Source organism: Callithrix jacchus, chromosome 11 (assembly GCF_049354715.1).
Source record: "Callithrix jacchus isolate 240 chromosome 11, calJac240_pri, whole genome shotgun sequence".
Lineage (NCBI taxonomy): Eukaryota > Metazoa > Chordata > Mammalia > Primates > Cebidae > Callithrix > Callithrix jacchus.
Window position 1 is genome coordinate 118264564 of NC_133512.1, and position 20039 is coordinate 118284602.

Sequence of the window (20039 nt, forward strand, 5' to 3'; positions counted from 1 at the left end):
AAATTTATCCACCTGTCGCCTTTGTAATTACCGACTTTCAAATTAGGTCTCTGAGTGGACGTCCAACAGGTTGATTCTCAGTGCCAGAATCTGAGCAACCCACTGCAACGGCTAAAACAGTGGTATTAAGATTCATGGTGCTTTTCTGCCTGGGAGTCTCCGGTCTGGCTTCCTTCCTGAATCCCTTCTTCAATCAGCTGAATGGGTGACTCTACCTTCACGGAGCTCCAATTGTCGACCAAAAGGGGACCCAGTCCCGTTTACTCTGCACCGAGAACCGCAGCACCGGCCACAAGAGTCGCACTGGTGACCCGTGGGGCTCCTCCGCTGGGAATCTCCTGGTCCGTGAGCAACAAAAATTTGTCTGAAAGTGTGGCGTCCTCTCATTCTCTGTGCTTTCACTGGGAGCTAAAAGCCTGAGCTGCTAGTGATTGGCCATCCTGGATCTCTCTCCTGAAATTTTTTTTTTTTTTTTTTTTGAGTCAGGGTCTCACTCTGCCACCCAGGCTGGAGTGCAGTGGTACAATCATGGCTCACTGGAGCCTTGATCTCCCAGGCTCAAGCAATCCTCCTACCTCAGTCTCCCAAGTAACTGGGACTACAGGCATGTGCCACTATGCCTGGCTAACGTTTTATTTATCTTTTTTGTGGAGATAGGGTCTTGTTATGTTGCCCAGGCTGATCTCGAACTCCTGGGTTTAAGTAATCCTCTGCCTCAGCCCCTCAAAGTGCTGGAATTGCAAGCATGAGCCACCGTGCCGGCCTAAACTATTGAATTAGTATACTTAAGATGGGTAAATCATGTGGTATGTGACTTATATCTCAATAAACCTGTTAACAAAAAGGGGGAGTGGCCTGAGATGACCCCTGGGTGGCAGGATACCTGGTGCCCAGGTGTAGTTTTTATCCATGGGCCTCTAACTATCCTCTTGCATTGGGCACTCTTGCTTCATGTTACTTGGCAGCAGCAGCCGCCATCTCACGGTCTCAGCCCCTGTTGAAGTTCCTGTTTACCTCTAAACAGTGAGGTTGAACTGATGGTGCTGGGTGAGGCCAGGTTGTTGTCCAGAGGCCCATTGGCTAGTCTTCTCCTCTGGCAAGCCAGCTGGGGAAGGCAAGCATTGGCCATTCAGGGCCTGATCACTCAGGGGGTCAAGGGAATAGCTGAGAGGTGCTGAGCTACCCCAAAGCAGAGGGTCCTTGGCAGGTGTGGGCTATCCTTCCTACTCACCCATCCCCCAGGTTGCTCAGCCCCAACAGGCATTGTCTGTCGGGGGTCTGAATTCTGCAGCCACAAATCAGGATCACAGGAGCATGGGCCAAAGGGGCTTCTGAGTCTCAGGACTGCCCCCCAACCCAGTTCCTGAGTGGGCAACGCTGCATCTTGGCACTGTACCTGGAATGCAGTGAGGTAGACCTGTGGGGCATTTTAAGGATGGGCAAAAGAAATCCCTCCTGAGGGGACTGGGTAGCTACAGAGTCTGAATTTATGAAAGGCATCGCCAGGTTATGGGATCCGATTGTGGGATTCAAGTCTCAGATCTCTGATAAACAGCCCATCTCCCGCCCACCTTGGCTGCTCAGCTGGCCCTTCAGCTTATTTCATTTCTCACAACTGTTGTGATTTGAAAGATATCAAATGAAGTAGAAAAATCTGATCATTTACTAATCCCTTCTCTCCCCACCTCCCCACAGTGACCTTTTGTTTCCAGCCACCAAACCCGAGAAAAACAACCACCTACTACTGCGAGCAGTGCAACCCAAAGCGGGTAAGAACCGCGAGTCACTTACACTAGGGTCTCCTGTGTGCCAGGTACCACGCACACAGGAATGAACCAATGTGTTAGGCTTGCCTGGTCGAATCCTCCTAGCTTAAGGTAGAGGGTATTACTTCATTTTACAGATGAGGGGTTTGGGCTTGGGGTGTTAAGTAACTCATGGAGCAAGTGGTTATGGTTAACATATCAATTAACGAAGCAGGAGGAAACAGAATTCCCCAAAAAGGATTTGGCCAAAGAGAATGTAAAGGAAGTGTTTGCAGATCTGCAGACAGTTATGGTTATGAGGACCAGCAAGGAATGTTGCGGCCCCCCAGGGACTAGCAGCAGCAGGCAACCACTGCCACCTCCCAGGGGACAAAGGGAAGGAATAGTGTAACCTCGGTAGCCCAGGCAGAGCCCAGGAGGAAGCCAGGGAAGAAATACCCCAACCATTCTCCCCTCCTGCCTGCTCAACCCCTACTGGAGCCTCTCATTGGCGGAACCACCAGGAAACCAGAAGGCATGAAAGCCCAGAGTGATGGCATCTGTAGGGGACAGGGAATAAGTGGCAGAGGAGGAGAGGAGGGAGAAATAGAGGCCACTCGGTGCAGTCAGTAAGTGGGGTCTCAGGAATTGAACTTGGAACTCACTGACTCTGAACTTCGCCCAACTTAGCATTATACACTGCTACTGTGGCCACCTGCCTCCCAGGGGCCCATGCGTCATGGTAAGAAAACCAGTGGTGTCCCCACAGAGGGGCTTCCAGGCCAAGTGGGGACTCGCTCAAGCCATTTCTTCCTGCTTTCTCTAGCCAATCCTCTTCTTCTAAAGAAAGAGCTGTTTCTGGTCGGAAAGACTGCATCCAGGTCCCCTCCCCCTTCCCCCACCATAGCCCAGCAGACACATATTCCAAGCCTGACATTTGTGTGCACCCGAGTCTGGCATTCATGCTGTTCCCTTTACCAGGTGTCTCATTTCTCGGAAGGTTCTGGGCAGGACCCTGTCTCATTCACCATTGTACCCCTGCATCGACCACAGTGCCTGGCACCCAACCAAGAGGCCCATGGTGATCACACTCAACTTCAGAACTCAAGTGCCTTGCAAACAGCACCCTTTCCTTAGGGCCCAAGGCTTTCACTTCATAGGGTTTTTTCCAGAAGCTTCTTTACCTTCTGTTGCAGATAAAAAAATATTAATATGGACTTTTCAGTTTGGACCTCAGAGGGAGACGATGATGATGACAATAAAAATAATAATAGATTGTGGTGCCTAAAATGTGCTGGGTGCCGTCACAAGTTTTCTGTGTGTATTATCTCATTTAACACCTGTGCTGGCCACCTCTCGCACAAATCCTCTCAGCAATGCCTCATTGCCCGCAGCTCCACACAGTGCATCCTGCCAGCATCCCCCCTGACTGCAAATCTCCCTCTCTGTCGGAATTTCTCTGGGAACCCACGTGGGTACTGGTGCCTGCACAACTGGGAGCAGCTAATGCCCTGGGGGCCTCCCAATCCCAATGGATAAAGGCTTCTACTGCCGGCCTCCCTTTCACACGGCTCGCCTGGTCCTGGAGGACTGAATGGTCAGATGCTCGCCACAGTGCCAGCTCCATTGCACCCGAGTAGTCTCTTGATGGTTTTTTGTTTTTGTTTTGTTTCGTTTGAGATAGGTTCTCAATGTATTGCCCAGGCTAGAATACAGTGGCTCCATCGCAGCTCACTGCAGCCTCAACCTTCCCATTTCAAGTGATCCTCTCGCCTCAGCCTCCAGAGTAGCTTGGACTACACAGGTGCTCACCACCACACCCGGCTAATTTCTTTTTATTTCCTTTGTACAGACTGGGTCTCCTTATGTTGCCCAGGCTGGCGAACTTCTGGACTCAAGCCATCCTCCTGCCTGACCTTCCCAAAGTGCTGGGATTACAGGCATGAGCCACCACCTGGCATCCTAACGCTCTTGACCTGGGAAACCATCTCTTTCAGGTGCCAGAGCTCACCAAGGGTGTAGGCTGGGGAAGACCGGAGGACCTGCAGAGCTGGGGGGAGTCAAAGGTGGAGGGCGCGGGAGGAATTTGGGGTTATGGAATTATCATGTTCCTGTTCCAGACTGCCAAGGGAGCCCAGTGGTCGTCTAGGGCACTGCGCTGTCTATCTGGCGTCTCCTCACAGGCGCTGGGCCTGGCGCGGTCCAGGTCCGGAGTCTCCGGTAACTGCAGGCCGCCTTGAGTGGTCCCTCGGGCGGGGCCGGCGCGATGCACAAGACCCCAGCGCAGCCCGGCAGAGCTCAGCTTGGCACCGCCGCCCGGCCGGCGCTCCCAGGCTCAGCCACGCAGGCGCACCGCAGACAGGTGGGTCCCGGCTGCCGCGCGCTCCTCTCTGCGTTCCCGCCCGGGGTGCCCTGAGGGTGGCGGGAGCGGGTACCGGCTACTGCCCACCCCCAAGTCCGGATCTCGGCTGGGCCCCGCGCCCCCCAGGCACCTGTAGGCGGCAAGATGAGGACTGGAGTATGGCGGGGTCCGCGTCCAGCTGCACCTGGAGATCGAGATCGGGTGGGTGCCTACAGCAGGGCGCGCGTCCCGCCAGCCTGGGACCTCCAAGGCCTCTCCCACTCCCCGATCAGTTTGGGGTGCTGGCGCTCGGGGAGCCCCGAGGCCCACGCGGGGGAGTTGGCACTGCTGCAGGGGGCACCGGCTCTGCTGCTCTCCCTCCCCTTCGCCATCGTGCAGAATGGGGGCTTGGGGCACCCCACAGGAGGCTGGCTTGGGCCACCAAGATCCCTACTCTCAATGCACTCGCCCTCGCTCTTCCCGGCCACCCTCACCCTTTTGGAAAAGAGGTTGAGGTTTAAAGCGTTCATCCCTCGGGATCTTTGGGCCAACGGCAGGAACTGTGCTGGAGTCTGGGGGAAGACGGTGTCAGGTAGAGGCACCGTTCCTGGGCTCCTGGCCAAGAATGGTGAACTCTGCCCCCCACCCCCAGCAGCGGAGAAAAATGGGGCGCAATAGTTCCTGGGCTAGTTTCTGTAGGTCCTGTTCCAGAACTTAAGAAGGCAACAACCAAGAGGCTAAAAGTGGAGGAAAAGTGAGACTAGCGTGGCGGGGATTGGGGGGCACATGGGCAGGACCCTCGCTGACCCTGCGTGATTGTCTCTGGACCCCAGGAGGGGCAGAAGCAGATACCAGGAGCAGAGGCAGGAGTCGGGGAGCGGGGGGTGCTTTCCCAGCCTTGCAGCCACTCTGGGCACAGCAGGGTGAGGACCAGGATGCTGCTCCTCCACCAGCAGGAGGAGCTGTCTGGAGGCCGACCCTGGGGGTGGGGGTGGCTCCGCAGGCTGGCCCAGAGGGTGTGGCCCACCGAAGCCTGCAGGAGCAGTGGGGGTGGAGGGGAGGGAGGAGCAGGAGGCAGAGGACTGGGCTGGGCTTGGGCTCAGGCTCCCCCAGGACTTAGTCACCAAGGCCTGAAAGGGCACCGGCTGTGTCCCTAGAGAAAACTGGCAAGACCTCACCTCCCCCTACATCTACCCTCCCCCTACCCTGCAGCTGTTGGGCTTGGGGTGCTGGGGCTGAGGGGCTCCAAGAGTCTAGGGAGGCACTGGGAAATCACCCCTTTTTATCTAAAGGCCCTACTTCGGGGTTTTCCCCCTGTACCCGGGTCTTCACCAACCATGCCCCTGGGAAGAAACAGAAAGAAGCTTCTTCCTGGGCAACTGCTGCCCAGAGCTTCAGTCTGTCTGGACCAGGCTGGGCAGCAGGGCCCAGGGTGTGGGCAGCTCACCCAGAGGGCTGGGATTTAGGATTGGGCCCAGTGCAGCGAAACCTTCCTCCTCTCCCTGAGCTGTTCGAGGAGACAACCCTGGGTGCAGCAGGGAGCCTGCTGTCTGGCCACTCTTATGAGGAATGCTGTGGCACTTCCTCCCCGACTGGCCCCCTGGTGCCCGAGCCTTGCAGCTCCTAGGGTGAGGGAACTGTCTCCTAGGACTCCAGTGGGGCCCTGGGATTAGCTGTGAGATTTTCCCAGCCCATCAGGAGCTCTCGTGAATTGCCTCCTCATACTCCTGATCTGGGGCTCCCCTAACAAGTTCATCTCCCCTTCCCCTAGAGCCCTCCAGTCCTCCCTGTTGACCCACCTCCTCCCCAAGGCCCTCCTGGGTCAGTCCAGCCATACTCAGCCTCCCACATCTGAGTGCTCATGTGCCCACAACTGACACAGCCCATCAGACACTTGCCTTCTGCTTCCCAGTGTGGGGCCCTACCTTCCTCAGCCAGGACATCTCTCATCTGCCTGGTACCCAAAACAGCTAGGCTGGTACCCCTCAGAGCAGGTATGCACTAAGGATTACACACCAGACCCTGGTTCCTCCTGCCTGCAGGCTGGGCTGGCAGGCAAGGGCCAGGCTGGGTGTGGGGCAGTGGCAACTCTTCACAGAGGCTACCCAGGGAGCTGGGGCCCAGCCCCTCTTGGGCCACAAGCCCCTCCTGCCCTCAACCTTGCTACCTCTGGCCCCCAGGTGTATCATCAGAGTTCATTGTGAGCACCCTGAATGCTGGCTCGGGGGCCATGTCTGTCACCGTTGATGGCCCCTCCAAGGTGCACCTGGACTGTCGGGAGTGTCCTGAGAACCACATGGTCACTTACACTCCCATGGCCCCTGGCAACTACCTCATTGCCATCAAGTACAGTGTCCCCCAGCACATCATGGGCAGCTGGGGGGTCACAGGTGAGTGCTGGCTCAGAGGAGGTCCACACAGCCGGCAGCCCAGCCCAGCCTGGAGGGCTCCGGTGGCCACGCACATCCAGGCCATAGTCTGCCCTAGACATCATGGTCAGTTACCAGGGATAGAGGTGGGCCTGGCTCTACACAGCACACACTCCATGGAGCCTCGCATGACCCTGTACATATCCCTTTCTTCCTCCCATCTCGGCCCTCCCTCCTTCATCTCTGGCCTTCGCTGGCTCCTGAGGCTCTAGAGTCACTTTCTTCCCTCCTGGCTTTCCAAATTCCTCGGCTCCAAGAAGACACAGTCAGTACTGAGCAAACTCCCCTTCCTGGGGCTGTCTATAGGACAGGTTGGGTGGGTGTTCCTTTGCAAAGTGACTCTTACCCTGTGACTTGGCCTGAGTTCCCGACAAAGCCTGCAGGGATGAGGGACGCAGCCCTCCGAGGCCCCAGCCCTAGGGTGAAGCATGAATTGGAACAGGCAGCTCCAGCCCTGGCAGGGAACGGGGCTGGGCTCATAGAGTGGCCCTTGGAGGAATCTGGGGGAGCCCCAGATGCAGGCAGTGAGTCCCACTGGGTGGCAGCGCTGGCTGAGGGTCCCCCACCTGGGGAGCACCAGGAAGCCCTTCTGACCAGGTTTGTGCCCCTCCACCCGCCCCGCAGGTCCGAGGCTGTCCGGAGGCCACAGCCTTCACGAAACATCCACGGTTCTGGTGGAGACGGTGACCAAGTCTTCCTCAAGCCGGGGCTCCAGCTACAGCTCCATCCCCAAGTTCTCCTCAGATGCCAGCAAGGTGGTGACTCGGGGGCCTGGGCTGTCCCAGGCTTTCGTGGGCCAGAAGAACTCCTTCACCGTGGACTGCAGCAAAGCAGGCAGGTGGAGGTGGGGAGGGCGTCTTCTGGGGAGGGAGCAAGAAGCCATCTGGGAGCAGGGCGTGGGTCCCCATCAGGAGCTCCCTGGTGTGAGCCCGGCCCTCTGCCTCCCTCTCCAGGCACCAACATGATGATGGTGGGCGTGCACGGGCCCAAGACCCCCTGTGAGGAGGTGTACGTGAAGCACATGGGGAACCGGGTGTACAACGATACCTACACCGTCAAAGAGAAAGGGGACTACATCCTTATTGTCAAGTCGGGGGACGAAAGTGTCCCTGGAAGCCCCTTCAAAGTCAAGGTCCCTTGAATCCCAGAAGTGCCTCCCCAGCCTCAGCCCCCACCTCCAGCCAAACACACATCACACATCACACACACACACACAAATGTGCCACACCCAGACACACGCATAGAATCAGACACTACAAACACCTGCCTTGGGGGTGAAGGCACAGACTCCCCCACACCGTGCTCCGGGGGTTGGAGGACCTTGTCTGTTTCAGGATGGTGTCCCTCCCTGGGAATGTGACATAAGGGCAGACTGGGGCCAGGCTCAGGGGCAGAGGCCAGGGCACCAAGGACCGGCTGTGGGGCCAGGGAAGACCTGTGCATCCTCCCCATGTGGTTTAGGGCTACTCACCCCATTTACTCTGATTCCTTTCTGTAAAATGGGGAGGGAGGTGCCCCCATTCTTTGTAAAGAAAGTAATAAGCACTCATACCTCTGTGCCAGCACCATGTGGTATTAACCCTTACAAACACTCCATGAGTTGGGTGCTGTTAGAGCTCCAGTCAGAGCTCAGAAAAAGCCCCAGAAAGTGAAGTGACCTGTCAGAGGTCCCACAGCAGAAAGCATGAGCCCCGTGGTGTGCCCTGGCAACCCTGCCAGAGTGTGCACTCTGAACTGTCCCGATACCCAGCCATCTGGAGGACTTGCCTTCCAGAGGCACCCAGTAAATGAGGCCACTTTCCTTAAACCTGCTGGGAATAGTGCTGCCACTTCCTTGTCCTCTTCTGGCCAGCTGGCCCTGGCTTTCCTGTGACCCCAGCTGAGGCCAGGTCTTAGTGTGGCATGACAGCCTCCCTGCCCCCTGCGGCAAAGGCTTAGGCCCACTAGGACCCCGGCCCACACTCTGGGGCAGAGAAGCTGCCCTCTCCTCACTTATAGCCCTAAGCTCTGTGGAGAATGGGCTGGGGAGGGGTGGCTTCTGACTTCTGGTTTTTATGGCAGGGAGGGAGAGCTTTGGTAGGGTTCACAGCTCCGCCCTCACTGTCCCTCTTTGCCTGTGAGCTCCGGACCCAACCCTCTGCTTCCCAGCTGCAGAGGAGTTTCCCAGCCCAGAGGGCCCATGTGGACAGCTGTCCTCACTTCCTGCCTTTGGCTCCTCTGCCTGCTGAGCCAGGACCCGGCCCTGCCCCCTACCCAGGCTCACCTCACAGCCAGGCCTGAACTCAGGAGTGGGAAATAGGCTGAGAGCAGCCATTGAAGGCCGGCCTTGACATCTGGGGCCAAGTCTGGGACTGCCAGAGTGGGGAGGGGTGTTGAGTGGAGTCCAGGAAAGAAACTTACAGGTGGAGAGAGCAATACACTGGTTGTCTTTGATTTCAGAGATGAGGAGTAGCACTTATTGTTATTTGTTATTTACTGAGTATTTACCATGTGTCTACCAACTGAATAATCTCACTTATGGCTCACTGCAAGTCTATAAGGTAGATGTGGTGATCCCCAGTTCACAGATAGGAAAATTGAGGCACAGAGAAGTCAGTGATCAAAGGCCACATGGAATTGGCTGAGCAGGGATTTAAACCCAGCTCAGGCTCCTTCTCCTATAAACTTGTGAGACAGGAAAAATCAATCTGGGAACCGCAGGCAATGGAGTAACCTAAAGGGCAGGGAAACTGTCGCAGAGCCCAGAGGGGTGGACTTGAGTTTATTTTCTTTTCAGAGTTCCCTCCTGGATCTTGAGCGGAGACAGGGCTTGCAACCCCGCTGGCTTCCTGCAGCTGGAGCTGCTCTCTGAGGTCAAGACCGCCGGGGCCAGGGCGGGTGGAGGTGTCCATGGGAAAGGCTCGCAGTGGGGGTTTGAGCCCTCCCTGAACAAAGCCTGGGTGGGAGCGGCCTGTGTGTCCCCACTCCACCTCCCCCAGCGCCTCCTGAGCCGCGACCAGCGAGCCAGGCGGAGCGAGCATGGCCATGGCCGGGGCCGCTGTGCTGTCCCTGCTCCTGCAGCTCGGGGGCCTGGCGTTGGCCGCGGGCGCGGGTGCGGGTGCGGTAGGTGAGTCCGGGCGCGGGAGACTGGGGGTCCGGCTGGGTGCGCCCCGCCTCCTATCAGCCCAGCCTGAGGGGGCCGAGCAGGGCCAGCCTCGTCCTCCCCCTGGGGGAGCCAGCAGCGTAGGGAAGACCGTAGCCAAGGCAAGGGGTCCAAGAAAGGGGGGTTCCTGTGGCCTGTAGCGGGAGAGAGCGCGGCTGCCCTGGCATCTGGGAGTCTGAAGTTAATTATTTGACAAAGGAGGGGGAGAAAGGAGGCCTGCTGTGGAAGCTGACTTTGAGTCTGTATCTGGCCCTTCCCGGAGCGGGACAGGCAGGAATGGAGTGCTCGGTGTTGGCGTGGGGCCAGGGGTGGCTGAGAAAGGAGCCGGGGACAGTTCCTTGGGGAGCAGCAGGGTTTGTGCCACTCGGAGCTCTTACTGCAGGTCCCTCCAGGCAAGGCCAGCCCTAGCTTCACCGAGGAGTCCCGGAGGATCCAGCTTCTCCCGGGCTCCTGTTTAAGCGGGACTGGAGGAGTGGCCTGGGAGGAGGGCCCTGGGGCAGCAGGGTGAGGCCCCACGGGAGAGTAGATTGAGTGGAAGGTTTCAGATGCTGAGATGACCATCCTGGCCGCCCTCTGTGTGCTTGGGAAGGACTGAGACCGAGTGCCATTCCGGGTGACAGGATGCCCAGTACAGGGATGGAGACTGGAACAGGCATCTGGGGCCAGTATCCATCCGCTCAGAGTGTGGGGTAGGAGTTAGAACTCCTGATGTGGGCGGGCAGCAGGAGGGCGAGAAAGGTGGGCGGTGCTTGTGATCGGTTTCACTGGGACTTTCTCCTGGGAGCCTTCAGCTGTGTGATTCAGAAAGGCGGAGGCAGGGACGCTTTGTCTTCAGCCTTCTGTGTGGAGACCGTGGAGAGCGGAGAAGCAGGGATGGATTAGGGGGCAACTCCGGCAACAAAATAGGGGAGCTGAGCCCCAAGTTTCTGGCTTAGGGACAGGTAAGTGGGATGGCGTTAACCAAGCCAGGGAACTTGGGACAAAGCAAGTTGAATTTTAGCCTCGAGTTCCCTCCACCCTTGATGGTGGCAGCTGGTGACATTGTTCCCCTGTCTCACAGACCTAGTGTCTGTGAGAAATCCTTTTCATCCACTCCAGGCCTGGCCTCACTAATGAGCTGCCATGGTGGGAAGGACCCAGCCCTCTCCCTCCTCCTGTCGATGTTCCTCTTACCTCCCCCTCCACACCCTCCACTTCACCTGCCTGGAGGAGGGACCCATGTCTGCCTCTTCCCCTCCTGCCTTTACTTTCCTGGCTGCAGGAGAAGGATCACTGTGAAAAGGTGAAAGTGGCCATCTCCAACCTCAACCCAGAGCTCAGAGGTGCCCCATCCCCCTTTCCTGGACACAGTGTCTTCTAGAAACGGGGACAGGCTGTTTTCACTGGATCTGGTGTGTTCAAAGCTAGTAGGGGCCTTGCCAGCACCTTCCTCAACCCCTTCAGGAAATGCAACCAAGTCCTACTTTCTGGAGCCCACCCCACCCAATGAGGGGGGCCCCGGAACCCCCTGTCACAAACCTGGAAAACTGTGCTCAGGGTTGGGGACAGAGCAGGGGGAACAGGAAAGGAATGTGTCTTTCCCTGAGCACATTCTCCAAAAGTGGTGGCCTTTCTGACAGGTGTAGACAGAGAGTCAGGGGTTGGGGGACTGCCCGTATGCTCCCTTGAAAAGACTCAGCCAGAGCCCCCAGGCCCCTGAAAGTAGCCCTGCCTGGTATGTGTATGTGGCCTCTTGGTACGTTTCAGCCTGTACTGGATTCTGGGCCCTTGAGGCATGACATGTCTGCTCCCCAGCCATCCCTGACCAAGCCCCTGGCCCAAGAGAAGTGGGATGATCCTGACACACCCACCATGGCTGGGGACATCACAGAGCTGGGGCAGGCTGCAGGGAGGTTCTGCTCTAATACTGCTCTGCATCCCTTGGGGGGTCAGGGGCCCTGGGGCTCAATTCCAGTTAAGGAGGGGAAGCTGGTCTGGGCCACATCTGTCTACTCAGAGCGTCCTCCCCCTTCTTCCAGACCATGGCCTCCAGCTTTCACTCCCCAACCCTCAGAGACCAGTCTCCTTCCCTGGATGGTGGGTGGGCAAGTAGACAGGGTGGGGTGCACAGGATGAGCCCCTCCCCTGTGGGTCAGGAGACAGAACCCAGGAAACGTGGCCAGGCCAGCCCCTCACCCTCAGGCCCACATGGGATTCTTGTGCCCTTCAGGTGGGGCCATCCCCAGGGAGCCCCCTGGGCAGCAGACACCTGCCCACTCCTCAGCCCCTGCTGGGAACCTCCAGGAGCAGTGGCACTCCCTTCGAGAGTGGCTGGGACGACTGGAGGCTGCAGTGGTGGAGCTCAGAGAACAGGTACCATGGAGACAGGGCTGGTTTGTATTGGGTAGGGAGGGCTTCTTATAGTAAGAAGGAGAGAAGGGGTTAGGCTTGCAGGGGTGGGGCGGGCCGCTAAAATAGAGCTTTGTTTTCAATGCACATGGAAAGGCTCTTATCTGAACAGTTCTTTTATATCTTCCTTCCTTCCTTCCTTCCTTCCTTCCTTCCTTCCTTCCTTCCTTCCTTCCTTCCTTCCTTCCTTCCTTCCTTCCTTCTCTCTTGCTTTTTCTTTCGAGTCTCCATCTGTCACCCAGGCTCGAGTGCAGTGGCGTGATCTCAGCTCCCTGCAACCTCTGCCTCCTAGGTTCAAGTGATTCTCGTACTTCAGCCTCCCAAGTAGTTAGGACTACAAGTGTGTGCCACCATGCCTGGCTAATTTTTGTATTTTTTTTTTTTTTTTGAGATGGAGTTTTGCTCTTGTTGCCCAGGCTGGAGTGCAGTGGCACGATCTTGACTCACCACAACCTCCGCCTCCCGGGTTCAAGCCATTCTTCTGCCTCAGCCTCCTGAGTAACTGGGATTACAGGCATGCGCCACCATGCCTGGCTAATTTTGTATTTTTAGTAGAGGCAAGGTTTCTCTCTGTTGGTCAGGCTGGCCTTGAACTCCCGACCTCAGGTGATCTGCCTACCTCAGCCTCTCAAAGTGCTGGGATTACAGGCATGAGCCACCATGCCCAGCCTACTTTTTGTATTTTTAGTAGACATAGAGTTTCACCATGTTGGTCAGGCTGGTCTTGAACTCCTGACCTCAAGTGATCTGCCCACTTTGGCTTTCCGAAGTGCTGGGATTACAGGCGTGAGCCACAGCACCCAGCCTGAACAGTTCTTAACATCAGTTCTTTCATACAAGTGAAGAACCTCCAGTCTATTCATTTTGTCAGTCTGTATTTCATACTGTTCATGTGTTTGGGAAATGTTATGAAATGTTTTCTATATAAGGCATCATGAAGAAATATATTGGATGGGTAAAGATGTCTTTAATTCTTGGGGCAGGGGTTGGGTCCTCACTTTGTCAAAAGGAGAGAATGGGGCCCATGCTCCCCTGAGAATGGTGATGTTTTGAATTGGATGCTGACCGAGGGGTACCCATCTCTGCTCTAGAATTGTCAAACTTCTTCTCACCCTTCCTTATTTTCAAACCCATTAAATCCACTGGAGATGGTGGGGGAAGCTGAACCAGTGCCTGCTATTCCCATCTCCTTCTTCCAGAGCAAGGACCTGCAGATAAGGGTGAGGCAGCTGGAGTCCTGTGAGTGTCGCCCTGCATCTCCGCAGTGCTGGGGGCTGGGGCACGCCTGGCCGGAGGGGGCGCACTGGGAGCCTGACGCCTGCACAGCCTGTGTCTGCCGGGATGGGGCCGCTCATTGTGGCCCCCAAGTCCACCTGCCCCATTGCAGGGGTAAGTGCCACCCTGTCTGCCCCCTAGGGCCACCTCAAGGCCTACAGATGGCATGGGTGCCCGAGTGACACTGCGGTCTCCTCAGGCTGCAGCCAGAATGGCCAGACCTACAGCAACGGGGAGACCTTCTCCCCAGACACCTGCACCACCTGCCGCTGTCTGGTGAGCTCCCAGGACCCACCTGGATATCCCTCACCTGTCTGGTCTGCCTCGCTTCAGCTACCAGTCGCTGCAACATGGCACTCGAGATGTGGTAGAACGGGCTCTGCCTGCCACTCCCCACACCTTGCCACGGTGTCTTTCAGTTGATTCCGAGTAGGAAGAGGAGCTCGACACCCATGGACAGTCAGGGGGCCCCCAAGCCTCTTGATTCAGACCTGGCCAACAGTGGTGTGGAGGGCTGAGGATGTATTAGGTTGGTGTAAAAGTGATTGCGGTTTTTGACATGCCCTTTTTTTTTTTTTTTTTGAGATGAAATTTTTTTTTTTTTTTGAGACGGAGTTTCGTTCTTGTTACCCAGGCTGGAGTGGTGCAATGGCACGATCTCGGCTCACCACAATCTCCACCTCCTGGGTTCAGGCAATTCTCCTGCCTCAGCCTCCTGAGTAGCTGGGATTACAGGCATGCACCACCATGCCTGGCTAATTTTTTGTATTTTTAGTAGAGACAGGGTTTCACCATGTTGGCCAGGCTAGTCTTGAACTCCTGATCTCAGGTGATCCACCTGCCTCAGCCTCCCAAAGAACCAGGATTACAGGTGTGAAACACCATACCCGGCCTGACAAGATTTTAATGGCCAAGACCGCAATTACTTTTGCACCAACCTAATAGTTGCTTGTCCTCCTATGTCACCTCCCACTCTTCCACTGCCCATCTTCTACCTTGGAGCCCCTGGCCTGCCTGTCTCCCTCACCAGACTCCACATCCACCTTCCCCCAGCCTTTTCTTCCTCCTTTCTCCACCAAGAAAGACCTTGGTTCTCTTCCTAGGATCTCTTCTCTCTGGGGAATTTGCTGGTGCCTGGAACAGATGGTTTTCCAGGGTCAAGAGCATCAGGAGACGATGGGTGTGGGGGCAGGATGTCTCTTTTCTGCCTTTAGATGGAGGGTAGCCCACATCTGCAGAGCCAACTCATCCTCCTGTCCCTCTGACTTGTCCGAACCTGGGCTGAGGACTTGCTTCCAGATGCCCTGCCCTCCCGGGCTCTGATGCCTGTGCAGCCACCTTGGTCTGCTCCCACAGGAAGGGGCAGTCACCTGCACCCAGAAACCATGCCCAAGAGGACCCTGCCCTGAGCCAGGAGCATGCTGCCCGCACTGTGAGCCAGGTGAGCCTCCTGCCAGCCTCAGCCCTACCTCCTGCATGCATTCTGGGGCCCACAGCCATGGCCTGCCACCTGAGAGTGAGCGAGTCTGGGACATACCCAGGGGTCCTGCCCACACACTCTGACAGTGGCCAGGGGAGAGCAGAACCCATGCACAAGCCAGCAAATACTCTGGCCTGGGACTGAGCCAGAGACCGTAGGGAAATAGGCATGAAATCTTTTTCCTGCCCTAAGGGAGCCTCCAATCTAGTTGAGAAGATAAGCTCATAGCTAAACTACCATAAGATTCAAGACCCAATGAGCAGATTAAGAGGAAGTGTAGGCCGGGCATGCTGGCTCATGCCTGTAATCCCAGCACTTTGGGAGGCCGAGGTGCATGGATCACCTGAGGTTGGGAGTTGGAGACCACCCTGACCAACACGGAGAAACCCTGTCTCTAAAAAAAAAAAACGAGGCAATGTAGAAGGCAGTGCATGATGTGTACTTTGCCAGAGGAGGACACAGGAGGGCAGGAGAAGCCTGTCCAGGCTGGGCAATCAGGGGGCCTTTACAGACAATGGGCCTTTTGAGCTGGTCTTCGTGGGAAAGGGGGGTTGCACTTGAATGATAGAGAGTATGTGAGGGTCCTCTGACCACAAGGAGAATCGCTTGAACCCGGGAGGTGGAGGTTGCAGTGAGATGAGATTGCGCCATTGCACTCTAGCCTGGCAACAAGAGTGGAACTCCGTCTCAAAAAATAAAAAAATAAATGTTTGCTTTTTACTTTGTGCTCCCAATCATGAGACATGGGTCAGCCCTCAGGGTTGACCACTAGAGCATGACACTGAGTCATACACTAATGCAAAATCCTGTAACAGTAAGGGCAGGAATAGAAGCAGGCACCAGCTATTGTGCGCATTCAGAGGAAGGAAACTGAATGCAGCCTGGACACAGGAGGCAAAGTATCCTGGAGGCGGCTGGTCCCAAGGTGGCCCTTAAGGATAAAGAGCAGTTAGCTTGGTGAAGGGGTGATAAAGGCAGTGGGCCTTCCAGGAAGAGGGGAGTGCCCCAGCACAGGCGTGGCCCTTACACTAGGAGTGGGGGTGTGATGCTGGCTGGGAAGGTGCAAGAGGTGATGAGGGGTGGGAGATAGATGGCCACGTGGGCATGGCTATGCTCTGTCCACAGAAGACCAGAAAGGGTGGACTAAGGATCTAAGTACTTACCCTGCCCAGGGCACTGGGAGCCACTGGGGAATCTAGGCAGACATATGACCCCATCTGATCTTGGCTCAGGAGAGGGCCCTCAGAGGGCACATGGAAGAGGAAGGCAGGCAGGCTGAGGCTGGGGTCTGGGCCAGCTCCCAGCAGGTCTCCCTCTGCTCACCCCCTCAACCCCAGGCTGCACAGAAGGTGGCTCTCACTGGGAACATGGCCAAGAGTGGACGGCACCCGGGGACCCCTGCCGAATCTGCCGGTGCCTGGTGAGTCCCGAGGCTGCTACTGGGCTATCCCCATCCCTGCCCTCAGGCCCACTGTATTCATGCCTTCATTCCATGGAATACTTTGCAAAGGCGTTGAGAGGGGACCCAGTGGAAAAGACCAAGGAGCTGTCTGCTGGGGGCTGTGTGGGCGAGGGCTGGGTGGAGCTCATCTGTGTGCCCAGGTCTGAACCCAAGAGATGCTCAGCCCGGGGTCAGTGAATGAATTCAAGGAGCTCATGGACCAGACCAGGCGTGGTGGCTCATGCCTGTAATCCCAGCACTTTGGGAGGCCAAGGCGGGCGGATCACTTGAGGTCAGGAGTTCAAGGCCAGCCTGACCAACATGGAGAAACCCCATCTCTATTAAAAATACAAAATTAGCAGGGCATGGTGGCACATGCCTATAATCCCAACTACTTGGGAGGCTGAGGCAGGAGAATGGCTTGAACATGGGAAGTAGAGTCTGCAGTGAGCCAAGATTGCACCATTGCACTCTGCCATTGCACTCCAGCCTGGGCACCAAGAGTGAAACTCCATCTCAAAAAAAAAAACCGAGCTCACAGGCTGGAGGAGGAGACCAGGCAGGATATGGCAGGTGGCAAAAGCTCCAGGGCGGGAGAATCACAGCTTGGCTTGAGGCATCTAGAACTGTGCTGTCCAATTCTTAGCCACGACTACATGTGGCTACCAAGCCCTTGAGATGTGGCCACTGAGCCCTTGAAATGTGGCCGGGTCCAAAATGAGATGTGTCATAGAGTAAAATACATGTCAGATTTCAAAGACTTCCTATGAAACAGAGGAATGTAAAATAGTTATCCATTATATATTGATTACATATTGATATAACAATTTGGATATATTGGGTCAAATGAAATATGTTGTTAAAACTTCATTTCATCTGTTTAACTTTTAAAAATTTGTTATGGCCAGGTATAATGGCTCACACCTGCAATCCCAGCACTTTGGGAGGCCGAGGTGAGTGGATCACCTGAGATCAGGAGTTTGAGACTAGCCTGGCCAACATGATGAAACCCCGTCTCTACTAAAAATACAAAAAATTAGCTGGGTATGGTGGCAGGCACCTGTAATCCCAGGTGCTCAGGAGGCTGAGGCAGGAGAATCGTTTGAACCCAGGAAGCGGAGGTTGCAGTGAGTCAAGATTTTGCCATTGTACTCCAGCCTAGGCGACAAGAGCAAAACTCCATCTCAAAAAAATAATAATAATTGTGAGGCTGGGCATGGTAATTCATTCCTGTGATCCCAGCACATTGGGAGGCCAAGGCAGGATCACTTGAGGCCAGGAGTTTGAAACCAAAGTGGGCAACACAGCAAGACCTTGTCTCAAAAGTTTTTTTTTGTTTGTTTTTGTTTTTTTTTTGAGACAGAGTTTTGCGCTTGTTACCCAGGCTGGAGTGCAATGGCGCAATCTCGGCTCACCGCAACCTCCGCCTCCTGGGCTCAGGCAATTCTCCTGCCTCAGCCTCCTGAGTAGCTGGGATTACAGGCACACACCACCATGCCCAGCTAATTTTTTGTATTTTTAGTAGAGACGGGGTTTCACTATGTTGACCAGGATGGTCTCGATCTCTTGACCTCATGATCCACCTGCCTCGGCCTCCCAAAGTGCTGGGATTACAGGCTTGAGCCACCGCGCCCGGCAAAAAAAAATTTTTTAATTAAAATTTGCTAGAGCACTTAAAATGACACAAGTGGCTGACATTATATTTCTACTGGGCAGCACAGATCTACAGCATCTTCATGGAGGGGCAGTGTTTACTTAGGCCTCAAAGGGTAAGTAGGATTTGATCAGGGAAGAAGAGGGGAAGGTATCCCAGGTATAAGGAATAGCCTGAGGGGTTAGGGACATGGAAGCTGTGATGGCCAGGTGGGCACCTGTTTCATGGGAGCTTCCTGCTAAGGACTAGGGACTCCATGTGAAGGCTATGGGGCACAGAACCCCACTGCAATTGTTACAGGAAAGGGGTCCTGATTCAGACCCCAAAAGAGGGTTCTTGGATCTCGTGCAAGAAAGAATTCAGGGCAAGTTCACAGAGTAAGATGAAAGCAACTTTAATAAGAAGGTAGAGGAGTGAAAGAATGGCTACGCCATAGACAGAGCAGCCCCAAGGGCTTCTGGCTGCCCATGTTTATGGTTATTTCTTGATGATATGCTAAACAAGGGGTGGATTATTCATGTCTCCCCCTTTTAGACCATATAGGGTAACTTCCTGATGTTGGCATGGCATTTGTAAACTGTGATGGTACTGGTGGGAGTGTAGCAGAGAGGATGACCAGAGGTCACTCTCATCACCAGGTTGTTTTGGTGGGTTTTGGCTGCAACCTGTTTTATCAGCAAGGTCTTTATGACCTGTATCTTGCACTGACCTCCTATCTCATCCTGTGACTTAGAATGCCTAACTGTCTGGGAATGCAGCCCAAGAGGTCTCAGCCTCATTACCCAGCCCCTATTCAAGATGGCGTTACTTTGGTTCAAACACCTCTGACACAACCATGTCCTCTTTCCCCACCCAGAGAAGTTATTGGCTGCTCAGACTCTGATGGGGCTGGAGGCGGTGAGCCCAGGGATGTGGATGTGAATTCTAGGCATGGGGTCTTTTTGGGTTAGGCCGTGGGGGAATGGCAGCAGCCACCAGTACCAGCTTCTAAAGGTAGACACCACACCAGACCCCGTACTTCATTTCATTCTATAGTAAGCCTATGAGAACAGGACTTTTACTGTCCATTGTTTTCAGAAAAATAAACTAAGTCACAGAGAGCTTAACTGACATGCTAATTTACATATCTGTATGAGTTTCCTGTGCTGTTGTAACAAACTGACACTTACTGGGTGTCTTGAACAATAGAAATATATTCTCTCACCGTTCTGGAGGTCAGAAGTATGAGATCAAGGTGGGGGAGGGTTGGTTCCTTCTGGGGCTATAAGGAGGACTCTGCTCCAGCCTCTGCCCTCACTTCTGGTGGTTTGCTGGCGATCTTTGGCATTCCTTGGCTTCTGCAGCACCCAAACCTCTGTCTTATTTCTGTGCCATTCTCCCTGTATGTGTGTGTGTCAATTTTTCCTCTTTAGAAGGACACTGCCTGGCGCAATGGCTCATGCCTGTAATCCCAGCACTTTGGGAGACCAAGGCAGATGGATCACCTGAGGTCAGGAATTCAAGACCAGCCTGGCCAACATGCTGAAACCCCATCTCTACTAAAAATACAAAAATTAGCTGGGCATGGTGGTGTGTGCCTATAATCCCAGCTATTCAGGAGGCTGAGGCAGGAGAATCGCTTGAACCCAGGAAGCGGAGGTTGCAGTGAGTTAAGATCATGCCACTGCACTCCAGCCTGGGCAACAAGTATGAAACTCCATCTCAACCTGGAGCCTGCAACCTGTTTTATCAACAAGGTCTTTTTTATCATCTCCAAATACACACACACACATACACACACACACACACTCACTCTAGTTCTATTGGATTAGGGCCACCCTGCTCCAGTATGACCTCACCTTAACTAACTACACCTGCAATGACCCTGCTCCCAAATACCGTCACATGCTGAGGTGCTGGGATTTGGGGGGGTCGGCACACAATTCGACCGGTAACAACATCTAATAAGTGGATAGCTGGGATTCTAATGCATTTCCACCTCTCCGTTGAGTCCTGATGGTCCCTTCCCCTGTTCACCCTCCCTGCTAGGGGGGTCACATCCAGTGCCGCCAGCAAGAATGTGCCAGCCTGTGCCCATACCCGGCCCGGCCCCTCCCAGGCACTTGCTGCCCTGTGTGCGATGGTGAGTTGGTGGGTAGAGAAGG

The 20039-nt window shown here is 55.1% G+C and overlaps 1 protein-coding gene across 1 annotated transcript in view; it reads left to right on the forward strand.

The window, feature by feature from the left end:
- The first annotated feature begins 9524 nt into the window (after positions 1–9524).
- KCP (kielin cysteine rich BMP regulator) overlaps positions 9525–20039 on the forward strand; it is a 28774-nt gene continuing 18259 nt past the window's right edge. The window contains exons 1-7 of the mRNA XM_054237723.2: positions 9525–9621; positions 11867–12009; positions 13245–13434; positions 13520–13596; positions 14677–14761; positions 16138–16220; positions 19924–20017. Coding sequence (XP_054093698.2) covers positions 9534–9621; positions 11867–12009; positions 13245–13434; positions 13520–13596; positions 14677–14761; positions 16138–16220; positions 19924–20017 — 760 coding nt within the window. The 5' untranslated portion in view covers positions 9525–9533. The remainder of the gene's footprint in view (positions 9622–11866; positions 12010–13244; positions 13435–13519; positions 13597–14676; positions 14762–16137; positions 16221–19923; positions 20018–20039) is intronic.